This window comes from Oncorhynchus masou, chromosome 20 (genome assembly GCF_036934945.1).
Source record: "Oncorhynchus masou masou isolate Uvic2021 chromosome 20, UVic_Omas_1.1, whole genome shotgun sequence".
Classification (NCBI taxonomy): domain Eukaryota; kingdom Metazoa; phylum Chordata; class Actinopteri; order Salmoniformes; family Salmonidae; genus Oncorhynchus; species Oncorhynchus masou.
Genome location: NC_088231.1, coordinates 8,479,651 through 8,498,577, shown reverse-complemented (window position 1 = coordinate 8,498,577; position 18,927 = coordinate 8,479,651). Strand labels below are relative to the sequence as shown.

The 18,927-nt window shown below is 42.9% G+C and overlaps 1 protein-coding gene across 1 annotated transcript; it reads left to right on the top strand.

The window, feature by feature from the left end:
• Positions 1 to 9,993: 9,993 nt before the first annotated feature.
• Positions 9,994 to 18,089, top strand: LOC135506823 (pre-mRNA-processing factor 19). Its single transcript, XM_064926210.1, has 16 exons — positions 9,994 to 10,209; positions 10,529 to 10,678; positions 10,895 to 10,971; positions 11,062 to 11,203; positions 11,449 to 11,519; positions 11,751 to 11,819; positions 12,011 to 12,052; positions 12,304 to 12,378; positions 12,575 to 12,650; positions 12,876 to 12,985; positions 13,153 to 13,308; positions 13,447 to 13,516; positions 14,301 to 14,474; positions 17,004 to 17,086; positions 17,509 to 17,614; positions 17,864 to 18,089. Exons 1-16 carry the CDS (start codon positions 10,191 to 10,193, stop codon positions 17,959 to 17,961), a joined length of 1,518 nt encoding a protein of 505 aa, XP_064782282.1. The 5' UTR covers positions 9,994 to 10,190; the 3' UTR covers positions 17,962 to 18,089.
• The last annotated feature ends 838 nt before the right edge of the window (positions 18,090 to 18,927 follow it).

Below are 18,927 nucleotides of genomic sequence, written 5' to 3'. Positions count from 1 at the left end.
CTGGAGCTTTGTCAGTGTGACCATCGAGTTCTTGGTCACATTCGCGACCAAGGACCTTCTCCCCTGATTGCTCAGTTTGGCCGGGCATTCAGCTCTAGGAAGAGTCTTGGTGGTTCCAAACTTCTTCCATTTAAGAACGGTGTCCACTGTGTTCTTGGGGACCTTCAATGTTGAAGACATGTTTTGGTACCCTTCCCCAGATCTGTGCATCGACACAATATTGTCTTGGAGCTCTACGGACAATTCCTTCGACCTCATGGCTTGGTTTTTGCTCTGACATGAACTTTCAACTGTGAGACCTTAAATAGACAGGTGTGTGCCTTTCCAAATCATGTCCAATCAATTGAATTTACTACAGGTGTACTCCAATCAAGTTGTAGAAACATCTCAAGGACGGTCAATGGAATCAGGATGCACCTGAGCTCAATTTCAAGTCTCATAGCAAAGGGTCTGAATACCTATGTAAATAAGGTATTTCTGTTTTTTATTTTTAATACATTTACAAAAATTAGCAAAAACCTGTTTTCGCAATGACATTATGGGGTTTTGTGTGTAAATTAATATTTTTATTTATTTATTTATTTAATCAATTTTAGACTAAGGCTGTAACTGTTACATCTGCCCCTGTCTTTTTTATGATTTGTGATGCAGACAGCGTCTGTGTAAACCAAGGAATGGAGTGAAGTGGTATCCCCCCCAACACACACAAGGGAATTTGTGATTCAGAAGAAGTGAGTATGACAGTTGAGACGAGCAACCCAGCAGTAGACAACTACAGGTGAAAATTCGAGTAACAACTCAACTTGAGCACAGCAAAGCAGACCCCACACGAAATGGGTTAAAATCGTTAACCCTAGGATATGCCGTAGCATCTGTCCAGTATACACGCTTTTGAAAAAAGTGGTACCCAGATACCTGGGCTATATGATGTGAGACATTTGTGTAACTTTGATTTGAACTAATCCCTTTTTTCAATCCGGGATTCAGTAGAAGTGAGTGACACTTCATCGCTAACTAACAACTTATGGCAACACAGCGAAATCACAACCTCTGAGTGTGGCAAAGCTAAGTGGTTAAACTCAATTACTTACACACACAACCCCTCACAATCACACCTGTGAGTTCCATACTGACGATGGAGACCACCCTGTCCCTCGTGTCCTTCAGCGTGTAGTAGCCCATGTCCAAGGTGTTGACCTACTGGATGCTGATCTTGGGGGAAAGGGTCTTGACCCGGTTCAAGTAGTCTGGGAGATCCTGGGCAACCACTGCCCCATCATGCACCAGGGTGACGTTGGCATTGACGCCTGAGAAAGAGAGCGTGGCATTGGCCCGTTTGATGCCCTCCAATGAGATGTAGGAAAATTGGAAAACACTAAACAAACAACACAAATAATTAGCTATCCAAAATGGAGATGTATGGGTAAACCACTTCTCCAATCTTTTTGGCTCTATAACAAAGAATAAAGAGCAAAAACATATACATGATCAAATACAAATCTTAGAATCAACTATTAAAGACTAGCAGATGCCCACTGGATTCTCCAATTACCTTGAATGAGCTACAGGACAAAATAAAAACCCTCCAATCCAAAAAGGGATGTGGTGTTGATGGTGTCCTTAATGAAATTATCAAATATACAGACAAAATTCCAATTGGCTATACTAAAACTCTTTAACATCATCCTTAGCTCTGGCATTTGATTTATTTTATTTTTATTTCACCTTAATTCAACCAGGTAGACTAGTTGAGAACAAGTTCTCATTTGCAACTGCGACCTGGCCAAGATAAAGCGTAGCAATTTGACACATACAACAACACAGAGTTACACATGGAATCTTCCCCAGTATTTGGAACCAAGGACCGATCATCCCAATCCACAAAAGTCGAGACAAATTTGACCACAATAACTTCCGTGGGATATGCGTCAACAGCAACCTTGGGAAAATCCTCTGCATTATCATTAACAGCAGACCCGTATATTTACTCAATGAAAAAATGTACTGAGCAAATGTCAAATTGGCTTTTTACCAAATTACGGTACAACAGACCATGTATTCACCATGCACACCCTAATTGACAACCAAACAAACCAAAACAAATGCAAAGTCTTCTCATGCTTTGTTGATTTAAAAAAGCCTTCGACTCAATTTGGCATGAGGGTCTGTACACAAACAACAAGTGTGCGGTTAAAATTGGCAAAAAACACACACATTTCTTCCCACAGGGCTGTGGGGTGAGACAGGGATGCAGCTTAAGCCCCACCCTCTTCAGCATATATATCAACGAATTGGTGTGGGCACTAGAAAAGTCTGCAGCACCCGGCCTCACCCTACTAGAATCTGAAGTCAAATGTCTACTGTTTGATGATGATATGGTGCTTCTGTCGCCAACCAAGGAGGGCCTACAGCAGCACCTAGATATTCTGCACAGATTCTGACAGACCTGGGTCCTGACAGTAAATCTAAGTAAGACCAAAATAATGGTGTTCCAAAAAAGTTCCAGTTGCCAGGACCACAAATACAAATTCCATCTAGACACCATTGCCCTAGAGCACACAAAAAATGATTTGGCCTAAACATCAGCGCCACAGGTAACTTCCACAAAGCTGTGAACGATCTGACAGACAAGGCAAGAAGGGCATTTTATGCCATCAAAAGGAACATAAAATTCAACATACCAATTAGGACGTCATAGATTTAGCCGGTGGTAACTTGTGAAATAGACACCGGTTGGAATGCGATTTTAACAAATCAGCATTCAGGATTAGACCCATCCGTTTTATAATAGTATATAGTTAGTAGATAGAAAACAAGAATTAATGTTGAATCAGAGAAAAGGAGGGAGAGAAAGAAGGAGGGGGGTACATGAAGGGGTGGGTGAGAGGAGGTGGAAAGAGAGAGAAGGGTGAGTGAGAGAAAAAGAGAGAAAAAGGCCAAGGCAAAAAAGGTTCTGTACACTAACGGACAACAACAAAGGGTAATAATTAAGAGAGAATAGAGAGGGAGTGAGGAAGTGGAGATTAACATTATCTGAAGAGGTAAATAAGGATAATGTAGATTGAAACCCTTTTAAACAACTTTTATCAACAAATCCTTGACATCTGCTGACTTGGGTCTTTGTCCCAAATTGCATCTTATCTTATCTTATCACTATGGGTCCTGGTCAAAAGTAGTGCCCTAGATAGGGAATAGGGAGCCATTAGTGATGGGCCCTAGGTTTCTGCTGTTGACTAATGCAGTTGGTGGTGTAGGAAGGTGTGGTGCAGGAGCTATAACAGGTACAATAATGTTGGCGTAGTACTAGCAGGAGCAGGCCCTACTTACAAGATAGTTCCCTTTTAAACATTGCCGTCCATTCATCTTGAAATGTCAACCAAATCCTCCTCCAGGATTCAATTTGTTCATCAATGCGTTTTCACACGTTTTTGTTTCTTCGTGACCTTTCAATGTGGTGTAAGTGGTGACACTCCTGGCTCGCAACACACATGCAACTCCTGGGTGGGTTAAAATCATTGTCATTCTTTCCAGCTTTCTCCCCTCTCCAACCCCTTTGTAATTTCTAAACTGTCTTTTCTTTCTTAAAAAGAATAGGGAACACAAAGTAAGCACCAACTCACCCACACTGAGAGCCCAGCAGGATCCAAAGACTCCACATCATCTGTATTGGCATAAACATAGGCCCATACAAGAAATATAATACATTATATTATGAACAGCTTGTGAGGGGTATAAGACAGACAAACAACAAATAATAAGCAACAATTAAACTAAATAAACAAATGCCTAAATTTACAGTGACACTGATAATGTATACAGTACAACTACACCAAAAATGTCTTCTATGCAATTTAAATAATCACAACAAAAGGGGTGACACAGTCAATCAAGCAGGGGTAGCGCATGTTAGGACAGTGTTTCCCACGGTATGGTCTTGGCTTAACCCTTTTGGTACTGGATCGAGGAGACTTGAGACTGAGGTTGCATCCCGAATGGCACCGATTCCCTGTATAGTGCACTACTTTTGACCTTGGCTCTGGTCAAAAGTAGTCCATTTGATAGAGAATCAGGTGCCATTTTGGCCGAAGCCTGTCCAGACTAAATGCAGTCTCTAGTAGGTCAGGAGAAGATGTGAAAGGCAGTGAACGGCAACAGGGATGGGCAACTGGAGGCCCGCAGCCCCCTCTGATCAATCCCCCCCATTTAAAAAAAATAGTAATCAGTAAACTTCATGGAACATAAAGAGCGACTGCCTCAGGATCGATTTTCGCCTAAAATGACATACCTAAATCTAATTACCTGTAACTCAGGCCCTGAAGCAAGGATATGCATATTCTTGGTATCATTTGAAAGGAAACACTTTGAAGTTTGTGGAAATGTGAAAGGAATGTATGAGAATAACACAATATATATGGTAAAAGATAATAAAAAGAAAACAACCATTCTTTTGTTTTTTTTTGTACCATCATCTTTGAAATGCAATAGAAAGGCCATAATGTATTATTCCAGCCCAGCTGCAATTTAGATTTTGGCCACTAGATGGCAGCAGTGTATGTGCAAAGTTTACGACGGATCCAATGAACCATTGCATTTCTGTTCAACCTTTTGTATCAAGACTGCCCAAATGTGCCTAATTTGTTTATTAATAACTTTTCATGTTCATAACTGTGCACTCGCCTCAAACAATAGCATGGTATTATTTCACTGTAATAGCTCCTGTAAATTGGACAGTGCGTTAGATTTAACAAGAATTTAAGCTTTCTGCCAATATCAGATATGTCTATATCCTGGGAAATGTTCTTGTTACTTATAACCTCATGCTAATCGCATTAGCCTACGTTAACTCAACCGTCCCGTGGAAGGGACACTTATCCCGAATACATTTTTAATAGAAAATGACTCAAGTAAAAGTAAAAGTCACCCAGGAAAAATATTACTTGAGTAAAAGTATTTGGTTTTAAATGTACTTAAGTACCAAAAGTAAATGGAATTGCTAAAATGTACTTAAGTATCAAAAGTAAAAGGACAAGTATAAACCATATCAAATTCCTTATATTAAGCAAACCAGACGGCATGGTATTCTTGTTTTCAAAATGTATGGATAGCCAGGGGCACACTCCAACACAGACACAATTTACAAACAAAGCATTTGTGTTTTGTGAGTCCGCCAGAGTGTGTAAATTGGACCATTTTCCTGTCAAAATGTAACAAGTACTTTTGGATATCAGGGAAAATGTATGGAGTAAAAATTACATTATTTTCTTTAGGAATGTAGTGAAGTAAAAGTAAAAGTTGTGAAAAATATAAATAGTAAAGTAGAAAGACAGGGAATTGTTACTAGGATTAAATATCAGGAATTGTGAAAAACTGAGTTTAAATGTATTTGGCTAAGGCGTATGTAAACTTCCGACTTCAACTGTATATCCGCCTCACTCTCAAATAGATAAGTAGTACTGCTAGGTTTCACAGGGTCAAATATAACAAATTACTAAGTTTTTACAAAGAACTATACAAATGAAACATTTGTGACAATATTTAAAAAATGTTTTACAAAAATAATTCAATATGAGATCTGTATGCAAAACATTTACATTTGACATTTTAGTCATTTAGCAGAGGCTCTTATCCAGAGCGACTTACAGTCAGTGCATTAAATGTTAAAATAGCTATGTGAGACAACCACATATCACAGTAAAATATACAGGATATGAACATTCCATTCCAGCAAAACAATGTATATATAGCGTTTTTCATACACATCTATGAATTATTCATCTGAGAACAATAATATAATAAACACACATGAAGGTGCCCATAATCAAGAATGTCTGATGAAACAACACAAAATGCAAAAAATTGGTGGATCTAGCATTTTGGAAATAACCTCTCAAAATGTTCGTCCTGTCTCCCTGTAGCTCTGTCTTAGGCGTCTCTGGCAATTTATTTCTCTGGCCACATCTGCAATCCTCATGCCTCCTTTCAGCATGCCTAAGGCACGTTCACACAGATGAGCAGGGACCCTGGGCATCTTTCGTTTGGTGTTTTTCAGAGTCAGTAGAAAGGCCTCTTTATAGTATCCTAAGTTTTCATAACTGTGACCTTAATTGTCTACCGTCTGTAAGCTGTTAGTGTCTTAGCGACCGTTCCACAGGTGCATGTTCATTAATTGTTTATGGTTCATTGAACAAGCATGGGAAACAGTGTTTAAACCCTTTACAATGAAGATCTGTGAAGTTATTTGGATTTTTACGAATTATCTTTGAAAGACAGGGTCCTGAAAAAGGGACGTTTCTTTTTTTGCTGAGTTTGTCTTAATTGAAGATTGTACCCGAGGTGTTCTTTGTCCTAGTTTAATATTTTTTAGTACGTACAGTCGTGGCCAAAAGTTGAGTATGACACAAATATACATTTTCACAAAGTCTGCTGCCCCAGTTTGATGGCAATTTGCATATACTCCAGAATGTAATTAAGAGTGATCAGATGAATTGCAAAGTCCCTCTTTGCCATGCAAAGGAACTGAATCCCCCAAAAACATTTCCACTGCATTTCAGCCCTGCCACAAAAGGACCAGCTGACTTCATGTCAGTGATTCTCTCGTTAACACAGGTGTGAGTGTTGACGAGGACAAAGCTGGTGATCACTCTGTCATGCTGATTGAGTTTGAATAACAGACTTGAAGCTTCAAAAGGAGGGGGGTGCTTGGAATTATTGTTCTTCCTCTGTCAAACATGGTTACCTGCAAGGAAACACGTGCCGTCATCATTGCTTTGCACAAAAAAAGGCTTCACAGGCAAGGATATTGCTGCCAGTAAGATTGCACCTAAATCAACCATTTATCGGATCATCAAGAACTTCAAGGAGAGCGGTTCAATTGTTGTGAAGAAGGCTGCAGAGTGACCAAGAAAGTCCAGCAAGCGCCAGGACTGTCTTCTAAAGTTGATTCTAGAGGTCGACCGATTATGATTTTAACGCCGATACCGATACCAATTATTAGAGGACCAAAAAAGCCGATACCGATTAATCGGCCGATTTTTTTATTTGTAATCATGACAATTACAACAATACTGAATTAACACTTATTTTAACTTAATATAAAACATTAATACAATCAATTTAGCCTTAAATAATGAAACATGTTCAATTTGGTTTAAATAATGCAAAATAATGCAAAAACAAAGTGTTGGAGAAGAAGGTGTCAGTGTAATAGTCCGGTGGCCATTTGATTAATTGTTCAGCAGTCTAATGGCTTGGGGGTAGAAGCTGTTAAGGAGCCTTTTGGTCTTAGACTTGCCGCTCCGGTACTGCTTGCAGTGCGGTATCAGAGAAAACAGTCTATGACTTGGGTGAATGGAGTCTCTGACAATTGTATGGGCTTTCCTCTGACACGGCCTATTATATAGGTCCTGGATTGCAGGAAGCGTGGCCCCAGTGATGTACTGGGCCGTACGCACTACTGTCTGTAGCGCCTTACGGTCAGATGCTTAGCAGTTGCCATACCAGGCGGTGATGCAACCGGTCAGGATGCTCTCGATGGTGCAGCTGTTGAACTTTTTGAGGATCTGGGGACCCATGCCAAATCTTTTCAGTCTCCTGAGGGGGAAAAGGTTTTGTCGTGCCCTCTGGGGGCCTGTTCGGCTCACATCTTCCTCTAGTCCATGATCAGCTCCTTTGTCTTGCTCTCATTGAGGGAGAAGTTGTTGTCCTGGCACCACACTGCCAGTTCTCTGACCTCCTCCCTATAGGCCGTCTCATTGTTGTCGGTGATCAGGCTGTTGTGTCGTCAGCAAACTTAATGATGGTGTTGGAGTTGTGTTTGGCCACGCAGTCGTGGATGAACAGGGAGTGCAGGAGGGGAATAAGTAGACACAGTACCCAGTGTTGAGGATCAGGGATCAGCGTGGAAGACGTGTTGTTGCCTATCCTTACCATCTGGGGGCAGCCCGTCAGGAAGTCCTGGATCCAGATGCAGAGGGAGGTATTTAGTCCCAGGGCCCTTAGCTTAGTGATGAGATTCGTGGGTGCTATGTTGTTAAACGCTAACATAGGTGTTCCTTTTGTCCAGGTGGGAAAGGGCAGTGTGGAGTGCGATTGAGATTGCGTCATCTGTTGATCTGTTGGGGCAGTATGCGAATTGGAGTGGGTCTAGGGTATCTGGGAGGATGCTGTTGATGTGAGCCATGACCAGCCTTTCAAAGCTCTTCATGGCTACCAACATGAGTACTAAGGGGCGGTAATCATTTAGGCAGGTTACTTTTGCTTCCTTGGGCACAGGGACTATGGTGGTCTGCTTGAAACATGTAGGTATTACAGACTCAGTCAGGGAGAAGTTGAAAATGTCAGTGAAGACACTTGCCAGTTGTTCTGCGCATGCTTTGAGTACACGTTCTGGTAATCCATGTGTAAAGGTCTTTGCTCACATCGGCTACCGAGAGCGTTTTCACACAGTCATCCGGAACAGCTGGTGCTCTCATGCATGCTCTCGTGCATGCTTCAGTGTTGCTTGCCTCGAAGCGAGCATAAAAGGTATTTTGCCGTCTGGTAGGCTTGCGTCACTGGGCAGCTCAAGTCTGGGTTTCCCTTTGAAGTCCGTAATAGTTTTCAAGCCCTGCCACATCCAACGAGCATCAGAGCCGGTGTAGTAGGATTCAATCTTAATCCTGTATTGACGCTTTGCTTGTTTGATGTTTCGTCTGAGGGCATAGCAGGATTTCTTATAGGCGTCTGGATTAGTGTCCCGCTAGCCTTTAGCTCGATGTTGCCTGTAATCCATGGCTTCTGGTTGGGATATGTAGGTATGGTCACTGTGGGGACGACGTCATTGATGCACTTATTGATTAAGCCGATGACTGAGGTGGTATACTCCTCAATGTCATTGAATGAATACCGGAACATATTCCAGTCTGTGCTAGCAAAACAGTCCTGTAGCGTAGCATCCATGCCATCTGACCACTTCCGTATTGAGCGAGTCACTGGTATTTCCTGCTTTAGTTTTTGCTTAAGCAGGAATGAGGAGGATAGACTTATGGTCAGATTTGCCAAATGGAGGGTGGGGGAGAGCTTTGTATGCATCTCTGTGTGTGGAGTAAAGGTGGTCTATAGAGTTTTTTCCCCCTCTGGCTGCACATGTGACATGCTGGTAAAACTGATTTAAGTTGGCCATTAAAGTCCCCGGCCACTAGGATCGCTGCTTCTGGGTAAGCATTTTCTTGTTTGCTTATGCCCTTATGGAGTTGGTTGAGTGCCAGCATCGGTCTGTGGTGATAAATAGACGGCTACGAATAATATAGATGAGAACTGTCTCGGTAGATAGTGTGGTCTACAGCTTATCATAAGGTACTCTACCTCAGGCGAGCAATACCTCAAGACTTCTTTAATATTAGGCATTGCGCACCAGCTGTTATTGACAAGAAGACACACGTACCGGGTTTTGATGCAGCTCGACAATATGCTCTTGATGGTGCTCCTGTAGAACACTGTGAGGGCCCTCGAGAACAGGCCAAATTTCTTCAGTCTCCTGATGTTGAAGAGTTGCTGTCGTGACTTCTTCACCACGGTGTCCGTGCTGTTTGACCATTTCAGCTCCTTGGAGTGTTGAGGAACATTATGTTTTTGACCGTCTCCATTGCAGACCTGTTGATGAGGAAGGGGGTGTGCCCAACCTGGTTTTATTTACAGTACTAGCCTTCTTGTCTAGACTATAAGTCTACTTCTTCTGAGTTGCCATGAATGGTGACAACAGATTCACACACGTTTCAGCGCTGCCTTTGACACATTTTGATGACCATATAGGATTTAGGCTATCTCTTGTTGGTCCTTGTTATCCGGGATCTTTGGGGTGCCCTTACCCCCATTGAAGTTGACATTCAAAATGGTTAAGGTTTAGGGTATGAGCGTCCCAAAGAGTTTGAATAGCACTATAGTTTGTTGGGGACCTCAGACTAGGGGCGGGATCGGAGGACTCATGCTATACCAGCATGCAATAGTCGGAGCTGCACCCGAAACGCGCAGCCGCGGACCTACGTTACGGAAAGAAACATTAATAAATGAAAATTTAATTTAGCCGGATTATTATTGTATTACAATCAACACAAAAAGAAGCAACAGTTGGATCCGAAGAACATTCATTAATCTGTATTGATACGGTGATCTTGGAGGGGACGAACGACCGAAGGTTTAGCTAGCTACTGAAAATGTCCCTGGTTTGTGCAAGTAAGTTCAAATGAATGAATGAATGAGTCGAGTTGCCCTTCCGGAACGTTAACGTGATATTTTCGGTCTGTGTACCGCTATGTATAATAATGTCTCTAGAACCTTCCCTTGTTATTGTCACCATATGCATGTTATACATTTCAATTAGCAAGCAACCCTTTTCAAACATTGTGGATCAGCTTGACATCGGTGTTATATCTGCAAAGTACAATTAAACGGTAATGTGTCCTTCCATCTTCTGACTAGAGTTGCGTTTGCCGTATTTATATTGTAATTGCGGGCATGCACATTTACCCCTCTCGCTCTACCGTCCATCCAGTATCAAATGAGGTCCCGGAGCACCCGTGCGTGTCGCCGGTGTCCAACCAGGTGTTTGAGCGGCGGCTGATTGAGAAGTACATAGCTGAGAATGGAGCAGACCCTATGAATGGGCAGCCTCTGTCAGAGGAACAGCTGATAGACATTAAAGGTGAGGGATACATGGAGGAGAGTGTGTTCAGATCTGATGCTGAGCTGAAGTCAACACAGTAAGGGTAATCCATATTATTTGGCTTCCAACTATTCCTGCATGGTGCCTGGTAATTTCTAGGCTAGACTGTATTCTGCCACTTCAACAACAATGGTAACCCCACTAGTCAGGGGATATCTCACTACATTAAGCTATCTTTGTCTCCTCCTGCCTCAGTCTCTCACCCCATCAGACCCAAAGCTCCCTCATCCACTAGCATCCCAGCCATCCTCAAAGCTCTGCAGGACGAGTGGGTGAGTCCATGTATACTCGGCTACACTCCCCTTCGCTGTGTCTGAACTGAGACACACACGCACCCTTCTAAAATGATCTCTCTCTCTTAGGATGCGGTGATGCTCCACAGCTTCACCTTGAGGCAGCAGCTGCAGACAACGCGTCAAGAACTAAGCCACGCCCTCTACCAGCACGATGCCGCATGCAGGGTCATCGCCCGTCTCACCAAGGAGGTCACTGCAGCCAGAGAGGGTGAGAGATATATACATACGTACACACACGCATTATGCACTTATATACACACACATGCTTGTACACTCAACACATGATTATACATTCTAACACACACACACACCGTATTATAGACAGACACACAGGCAAGCATACTTGCACACACTCTTATGTTAATCTGGAAACAGCTTTGGATGTTAGTGGCCATGGGGCGTGTCACTTCTCATTTCTCCTCTGCTATATTTTACCCTTCTCTCTCCCCGTAGCTCTGGCCACTCTGAAGCCACAGGCAGGATTGGTGGTGGCTCAGGCAGTCGCTTCCCAGCCCCATGTCACGGTCAGTGATTGGCTCAAAGCCCTCAGTCAATATTTTTAAATTGAGAGTTAACTGGTTCGCATGAGCTCAGTCTGTTTCTTGATTGAAGTCTTCGGTCTAAGTGAGACCTGTAAAGTTGTAGTATCTATATGTTCATATAAAAATGAGTTTTAACAGCTGACGCAAATACACATTTTCTAATAAGGAATGTACAATTCTCGTTTGTTATTGATTCTGTGTTTCATCTCACAGGCTGGAGGTGCAGGAGAGCTCATGGAGGTCAGTGAGCAGGTGGGAATGATACCAGAGATCATACAGAAGGTAAGAGATGTCCTCACATCCACAGTGCAAGAGGAATGATACCACCCTGTTATACTGGACTATCATGTGCGTTCATTGCAAATAGTACCATATAAGACCGCGGTGTATCAAACCTTGAAATAACCAATCAACCATGCTGTCACACTACACAGCACAGTGTCCTATACTAAGATGTCCACCTCTCTCCACAGCTGCAAGACAAGGCCACGGTCCTGACCACGGAGAGAAAGAAGGTAACTATTCAAATGCCAAAGAAGTCCCTATCAAGCAACCTCCCTGTTATTCATAGAATAACCTACCTAATGTCCAACCAGTTGTCAGCTTAGTATAGGGTATGGGCTGTGTCTCCAATGGAGTGCAATAGCGCCCTACTCCCTGCATAGGGCACTACGTTTGAACGGGGGCCATAGGGTGACATTTGGGCATAGCCATGCTAGGATACATTTTTGTCTACACTTCACCTCTACCGTCTCTCTTCCCACAGAGAGGAAAGACAGTTCCAGAAGAGCTGGTCCGAACGGAGGACCTCAGCAAGTACAGACAAGTTGCTACCCATGCTGTGAGTACGTGTATGTGACCTCCAGCTATGGCTGGTGTTGGAACACTTTATTCTTCAAACTTTGGGCAAGTTCAGAAAGGTTCCTCCCTGTTTCAGATCATTTTTCTTCCATTTCATTCCTACTGAACACAGCCCTAAATTATGTTTATGTATCTGTCTCTCTCTCTCTCTGTCTCTCTGTGTGTCTGCCTGTCAGGGTCTCCACAGTGCCAGTGTGCCTGGGATCCTGTCTCTGGACCTGTGTCCCTCCGACACCAACAAAGTGCTCACTGGTGAGAGACACACACAGTCTACGGCCCATTGTAGATATACACACACATTGTTTCTGTCTGAATTCCATCAAAATGCTTCCTCCCTCCCTTGAGGAAACAAAAAATACAATGGCACACCCTACATTTCCTATATAGTGCACTGCTCTTGACCAGAAGGCTGACGTTTGGGACACAGACCCTGGCCCGACCCAGATAAACCCCGAACCTCTCTGTCTCCCTCTACAGGCGGGGCTGATAAGAACGTGGTGGTGTTTGATAAGAAGGAGGAGCAGATCATCGCAACCCTGAAAGGTCATACCAAGAAGGTCACCTCTGTCATCTACCACCCCTCTCAGGTGAGACACACACACGCACTTCCTTTCCTTTACTCTCCGTTGACGTAGTCCGCAGCAATGTCTTGCACTGGAATTACTCTGTAACTCTAATATCCCTTACCTCAACAATTTCTCTCTCTCTCTCTACCCCCTTTCCCTCTCTGCGCACTCTCCTCCTCTCCCTCTAGTCGGTAGTGTTCTCGGCCTCTCCAGACAGCACTATCCGCGTGTGGTCCGTTACCGGCGGCAACTGTGTCCAGGTGGTGCGGGCTCACGAGGCGAGCGTCACCGGGCTCTCCCTCCACGCCACCGGAGACTACCTGCTCAGCTCCTCCGAGGATCAGGTAACACAGACACACACACAAAACATATGTACACACACATGGATTTGGATTTCAAGAACATTATGTAAAGACTATTTTTATCTACTGTCTCCCCCTCTTTCTCTACTTTCTATCGCTTCCCTTTTCTCTCTCCATCAGTACTGGGCCTTCTCTGACATCCAAACAGGTCGTGTTCTCACTAAGGTCACCGATGAGGCTGCAGGATGTGGTGAGTGCTTCTTCCCTGCTCTTTATTATTTTTTATTGAGGAGATAGGAGTAAGTAAGTAGCCTTGTCCAAGCCAGAACAGCCCATAGGGCAGGAGCATATATCCTGTTTTTGTGGTGTGAGGCAGCTTGATGTATAGGTACACCCCCTAGACAGGACACTAGTCTACCACAGGGTGGGAGGGGGAGTGAAAGGGGGAGTGAAAGGGCAGTGGACTGGATTTGAACCATGGCGATTGTGGCAGCTCTAATCGCTGGACCACACCGTTGGACCTCTCTCTTTGTCTTCCCAGACATTTTATTGACCACATGTTGCTAGGGACAAGACGTTTTATTGACCACATGTTGCTAGGGACAAGACGTTTTATTGACCACATGTTGCTAGGGACAAGACGTTTTATTGACCACATGTTGCTAGGGACAAGACGATTTAGTTGCTAGGGACAAGACGTTTTAGTTCCACATGTTGCTAGGGACCAGCTTCCTCTAATAGTCTGTCAGTATCCAAAAGTAGCATTTCCTAACTGTGGGGTCAGCTCACCAAATAATTTCCCACATATCAAGCCCCTTAAATGCCAGGTTGTCTTTCCTATGTAAATGGATAGACAAAAAACAATAACATTTAATCAATCTCCCCCCCCTGTGAATTGACTGACCTAGTACCTAACTGGAGTAACTGAAATAAAAGACAGTATTTCCAACCACCCAGTCCCCTGTACTCTCTCAAAGCACACGGATACATTGCAAATACATGTTCTTTACACATCCTGTCCTGTACCCCTCCAGCTCTGACCTGTGCCCAGTTCCACCCTGACGGTCTGATCTTCGGGACGGGAACGGCCGACTCTCAGATCAAGATCTGGGACCTGAAGGAGCGCACCAACGTGGCCAACTTCCCCGGCCACATCGGCCCTGTCACTTCAATCGCCTTCTCTGAGAACGGATACTACCTGGCTACAGGTGAGATTGCTGTGTGTTTGTGAGAGAGAGGACTCTCTGTGTGTATGTGTGAGCGCACACATGAGAGAGAAGATTAGCTGTATGTGTGTGTGTGTGTGTGTGTGTGTGTGAAGTTGTCTTTATTCCTTTGTGTAAACACTGTTAGACATTATTGCTCACCTCCAGTGGTGATTTTAGCATGTAAATCTTGCTGGGGCAAACTCCCCCTAATTTTTTGGGATGCAGGCCAGAGAAGCCACAAAACAACACTAAACAATACATTAATTGCACTTTTGCAGTGACAAAATCTGCCCACAAACGGTTAGGGCCTGCATAAATCTGTCTCAACAGCTGAGCTTTCTGTTCAGCACCATGGATTGAATGCTTACCACAGCCACACCTGTCTATTAGCAGAGCCTTGTCTGGCAGCAAAACTGCCTTTAAAAAAACCCCTGATATGGCTGACTTGCTTAAACGAATGTGGTTACTCCTGACAATTGAGATGTCCAAACTGTGGCATAAGCGAACGATGAGCGGACAAGAGGCCATCCGTAATTTTGATTAAGACATTAATGAGCGAGCTAGGACAGACTTAGTCAATATAACTATTTGTTCAGCACTTCTGAAATGTACACATGACAGAATTCAGAACATGGGCCGTTCTTAGTGTTCTCCCTGTACACCAAGTCAGAACCGTAGGATAAATAAAGGGGGCATATAAGCAGACAATGACATTTCTTACAATATTCAATTACATTTCTCTAAAACAGGCTATAGGCTACAGGTGCACCAACAAGTCAGAACAGTAGGCTAAGTTAGGGATCAGATTATTAAGGTGAGGCACATGGTCAACTAATAGCTTACTACACAACATACACTTTGTATTACTTTTTTGCCTACAGTATACATATCTCCCTGGAATATTACATCATTTATGCAGCAACATACAATACATCTTTGGACTCAACTTGTTGAGCTGTGCTCACTTGAACAGGAAGGTGGCATGGTGTTCCTTTTTGTGGGAAAACTTTCTCATTAAAGTCTAGCAGTCTCTGGATTTATGGCGCTTTCGAGACACCTGGGAACTCTGGGGGAAAAAGTTTAATCATGACGTCAGTGGTCTTCAGGTCGGAGCTCTATAAAGAGTTCTCGACTTGGAATTCCGAGTTGGATGACCTTTCAAAACATATTTTCCCAGTCAGAGCTCTTTAAAAAAAAAATCCCCCCCCGAACTCCCAGTTGTCTTGATCTCACTGAAGTTTGGTAGAAGTCATGCTGCATTGACAGCATAGCCAATGTATTCAACCTTTTCTGGCTCATGGCCATGTGAATGTTTGTCCTTTCAAGCTTGGAAAATAAACTTTAAACCCAGACTTGGACCACACACCCACTCCACTGAATAGCAGGATAGTGATTCCTTGCAAACCACTCATTGTTGAATTTGCTATTTCCAACTTGTTGTGTAATGTTTATGTCCAATGGCCCATGAGCATCGATACGTTTTATCTATGATTTCCCTTCATATGACAAGCATTGAAAAGGATTTGCCAGTAGATTGTCGACTTGATTCATAATGACGACTGCTTGTCTATCTTGTTAGCTAAGATTTTGAAAGTATGGTGTTGACATGATCAGTCATATCAAAGCTATGGTAGATTTAACGTAATTTTTATCAGTGGCCAATGACCTTGAGCCTTCTTGGATGGGCACTTATAATGTAAATCTATGGCAGTACCCAAGGGGCTTGAATTTTCAAGCTCTCCCTGTAGATTTTGTGGTGACGTAGTGTCCCCATGAGTGACAGAACACTGAGCCAATTGTGAATAAAAATATGTATGATCACATTTATAGCAAAAAAATAAATGATTCAGTAGCTGTTTTCTAGGTATTTCTGCCGTTTTGTTTCAGAGCTGGTATATTAAATTCACAAAGTCAAAGAACTACAAATCCTATAGCCTATCCCACCTTGTGTTGCAAAACTGCATGTGAGTTGAAAGAGATTTTTAGAAGCGCTGCACACAGGCATAAAAGTTTGTCTAATTTACTTGAAATGAAAGTCTACTGAAGTGAGACTTTGTCCTTGTTTCTTGGTTATTTACATTGTTTAAATTCACAAGCTAGGTTGTTTTTTAATGTTCGAGTTTCAACAGCTAGGTAATAGAGGACAATGCATCTACTAGTCAGACTCTCAATGGCACAAACATGACTTGAGTCGTGTTACCATGGCAACACCCGCCTTAAAGGGGCAGGTGAACATTTATGTATCATCTGTGATATTTTGGTTAAAAGACTCTGGTCACAAATAAAATGTAACAATATACCACTACTTCTTACTAGTCCTACATTTATTGTTTTTTAGAAACATTACAAAGCATGCTCATCTTTTTTTCATGTTTTGTTGGTGTAATTTTTGTGAACCAAAATATTTTGGCTGGTTAAATAAAATCTAGTGGCTGGTAGATTATTTTTCATCTTCTTGACACAGTGGCTGGTGGATCAAAAAGTAAATGTTTGGCCCTGCTCACCTCACCTCCTCTCTCATGTCTCCAGGTGCACAGGACAGCTCAGTGAAGCTCTGGGATCTGAGGAAGCTGAAAAATTTCAAAACCATCACCCTGGACAACAACTATGAGGTAAGTAGTGCACGTCTGTAATGACCTCTATTCCCTACAGTGCACATGGCTCTGGCCAAAAGTAGTATCTAAGAAATCCGCTGCTATTTGAGAGACAGTCGTTGTAGACTGTACACTGAACATTCAGAAGCTAGTCGTGCTACAATTGAGCCTGGTCCCATTTGTAAGTCGCTCTGGATAAGAGCGTCTGCTAAATGACTTAAATGTAAATGTAATGTAAATGTCCCACATCTGTTTGTGCTCTTGCCAACTCCAATTCCGTCACTGGCATGAAAATTCCATAAGGAGTTTGCAAGAGAACAGAATCCGACTGGCACCCAGGCTAGCAATGGTCTGCTCTGTATGAATACTGTAATCTCCTGGTACTGAACTACCCTGTAAATTTAGATAAATGATACGTGAGTCTCTTTCCTCTCCCTCAGGTGAAGTCCCTGGTGTTTGACCAGAGTGGGACGTACCTGGCTGTGGGTGGCACTGACATCAGGGTCTACATCTGTAAGCAGTGGTCCGAGGTCCTCAACTTCACAGGTAAGAGAATGCACTGTGTGTGTCATACTGCTGGAGATGCAATGGCGAGTGGTGATGAGTTAGCTTGGGACAGAAACAGTGGTCTAGAGGTGGGTCGTCAAAGTGCCTGGCTGGATGACGATAATAGCAAGTGTGTGTGTGTGTGTATATATATTAGTACCCTTGTGAAATACAACTTTATTGGGTGTGCGTCAACTCATGCTTTTGAGTTGATTTCAAGTCAAAACATTTTTGTTTTTCTTTACCCAGAACACACTGGGGTGGTGACAGGCGTGGCTTTCGGGGAGCACGCCCAGTTCCTCACCTCCACTGGAATGGACAGGAGCCTCAAGTTCTACAGCCTGTAACAACACGGATCATATGAGCAGAGTGATGGATGTCTCTGATTGGCTGGCCTCTCTGAGGTCACGCTGAGGATGTATGCATGGGAAGAGACTTTTGACGTGTCCCAAATGGCAACCTAGGGAAAAGGATTCCATCTGGGGGGGAGGGGGGGGGACAGACCCTGCAGCAGTTGATCAGAAGGGACATGCAGCTTGATTTGATAATAAACTGAGGCTAGAATGTTAGTATGGATTTTTAACTGATATGCTCTTAATAATAAGGATCGGACACTTTTTTTCAATTTTCACCTAAAATTACATCCCTAAATCTAACTGCCTGTAGTTCAGGAACTGAAGCAAGGATATGCATTTCTTGATACCATTTGAAATGAAACACTGTTGAAGTTTATGGAAATGTGAAATTAATGTAGGAGAATATAACACATTAGATTTACAAAAGAATACAAAAAAACATCAGCTTTGAAATGCAAGAGAAAGGCCACAATGTATTATTGCAGTTTAGGTGCAATTTAGATTTTGGAGTGTATGTGCAATGTTTTAGACTGATCCAATGAACCATTGCATTAATGTTCAAAATGTTGTATGAAGTCTGCCCAAATGTGCCTAGTTGGTCTATTGATACATTTTCAGTACATAACTGTGCACTCTCCTAAATCAATAGCATGGTATTCTTAGCTACTGTAACTTGGACAGTGCAGTTAGATTAACAACCTGCCCAGGGACTGCAGTTGAAAATGAGCTGGCTGGCTAAAACCGGCACTTATACTGAAACGTTGATTAATGTGCACTGTCCCTATAAAAAAATAAATAAACTCAAACAAGAATTCAAGCTTTCTGCCCATATCAGATATGTCTTTGTCCTGGGAAATGTTCTTGTTACTTACAAACTCATGCTAATCGCATTAGCGCGCCCGTCCCGTGGGGAGGGACACCAATCCTGTAGAGGTTTTAACAATGGTGAAACGGAGC

Excerpts from the sequence above, each read along its gene's own strand:
- LOC135506823 (XM_064926210.1), top strand. Across the intron at positions 11,820-12,010 it reads TACCAGAGATCATACAGAAG|CTGCAAGACAAGGCCACGGT; the intron begins GTAAGAGATGTC and ends CTCTCTCCACAG. Across the intron at positions 12,986-13,152 it reads TCATCTACCACCCCTCTCAG|TCGGTAGTGTTCTCGGCCTC; the intron begins GTGAGACACACA and ends CTCTCCCTCTAG.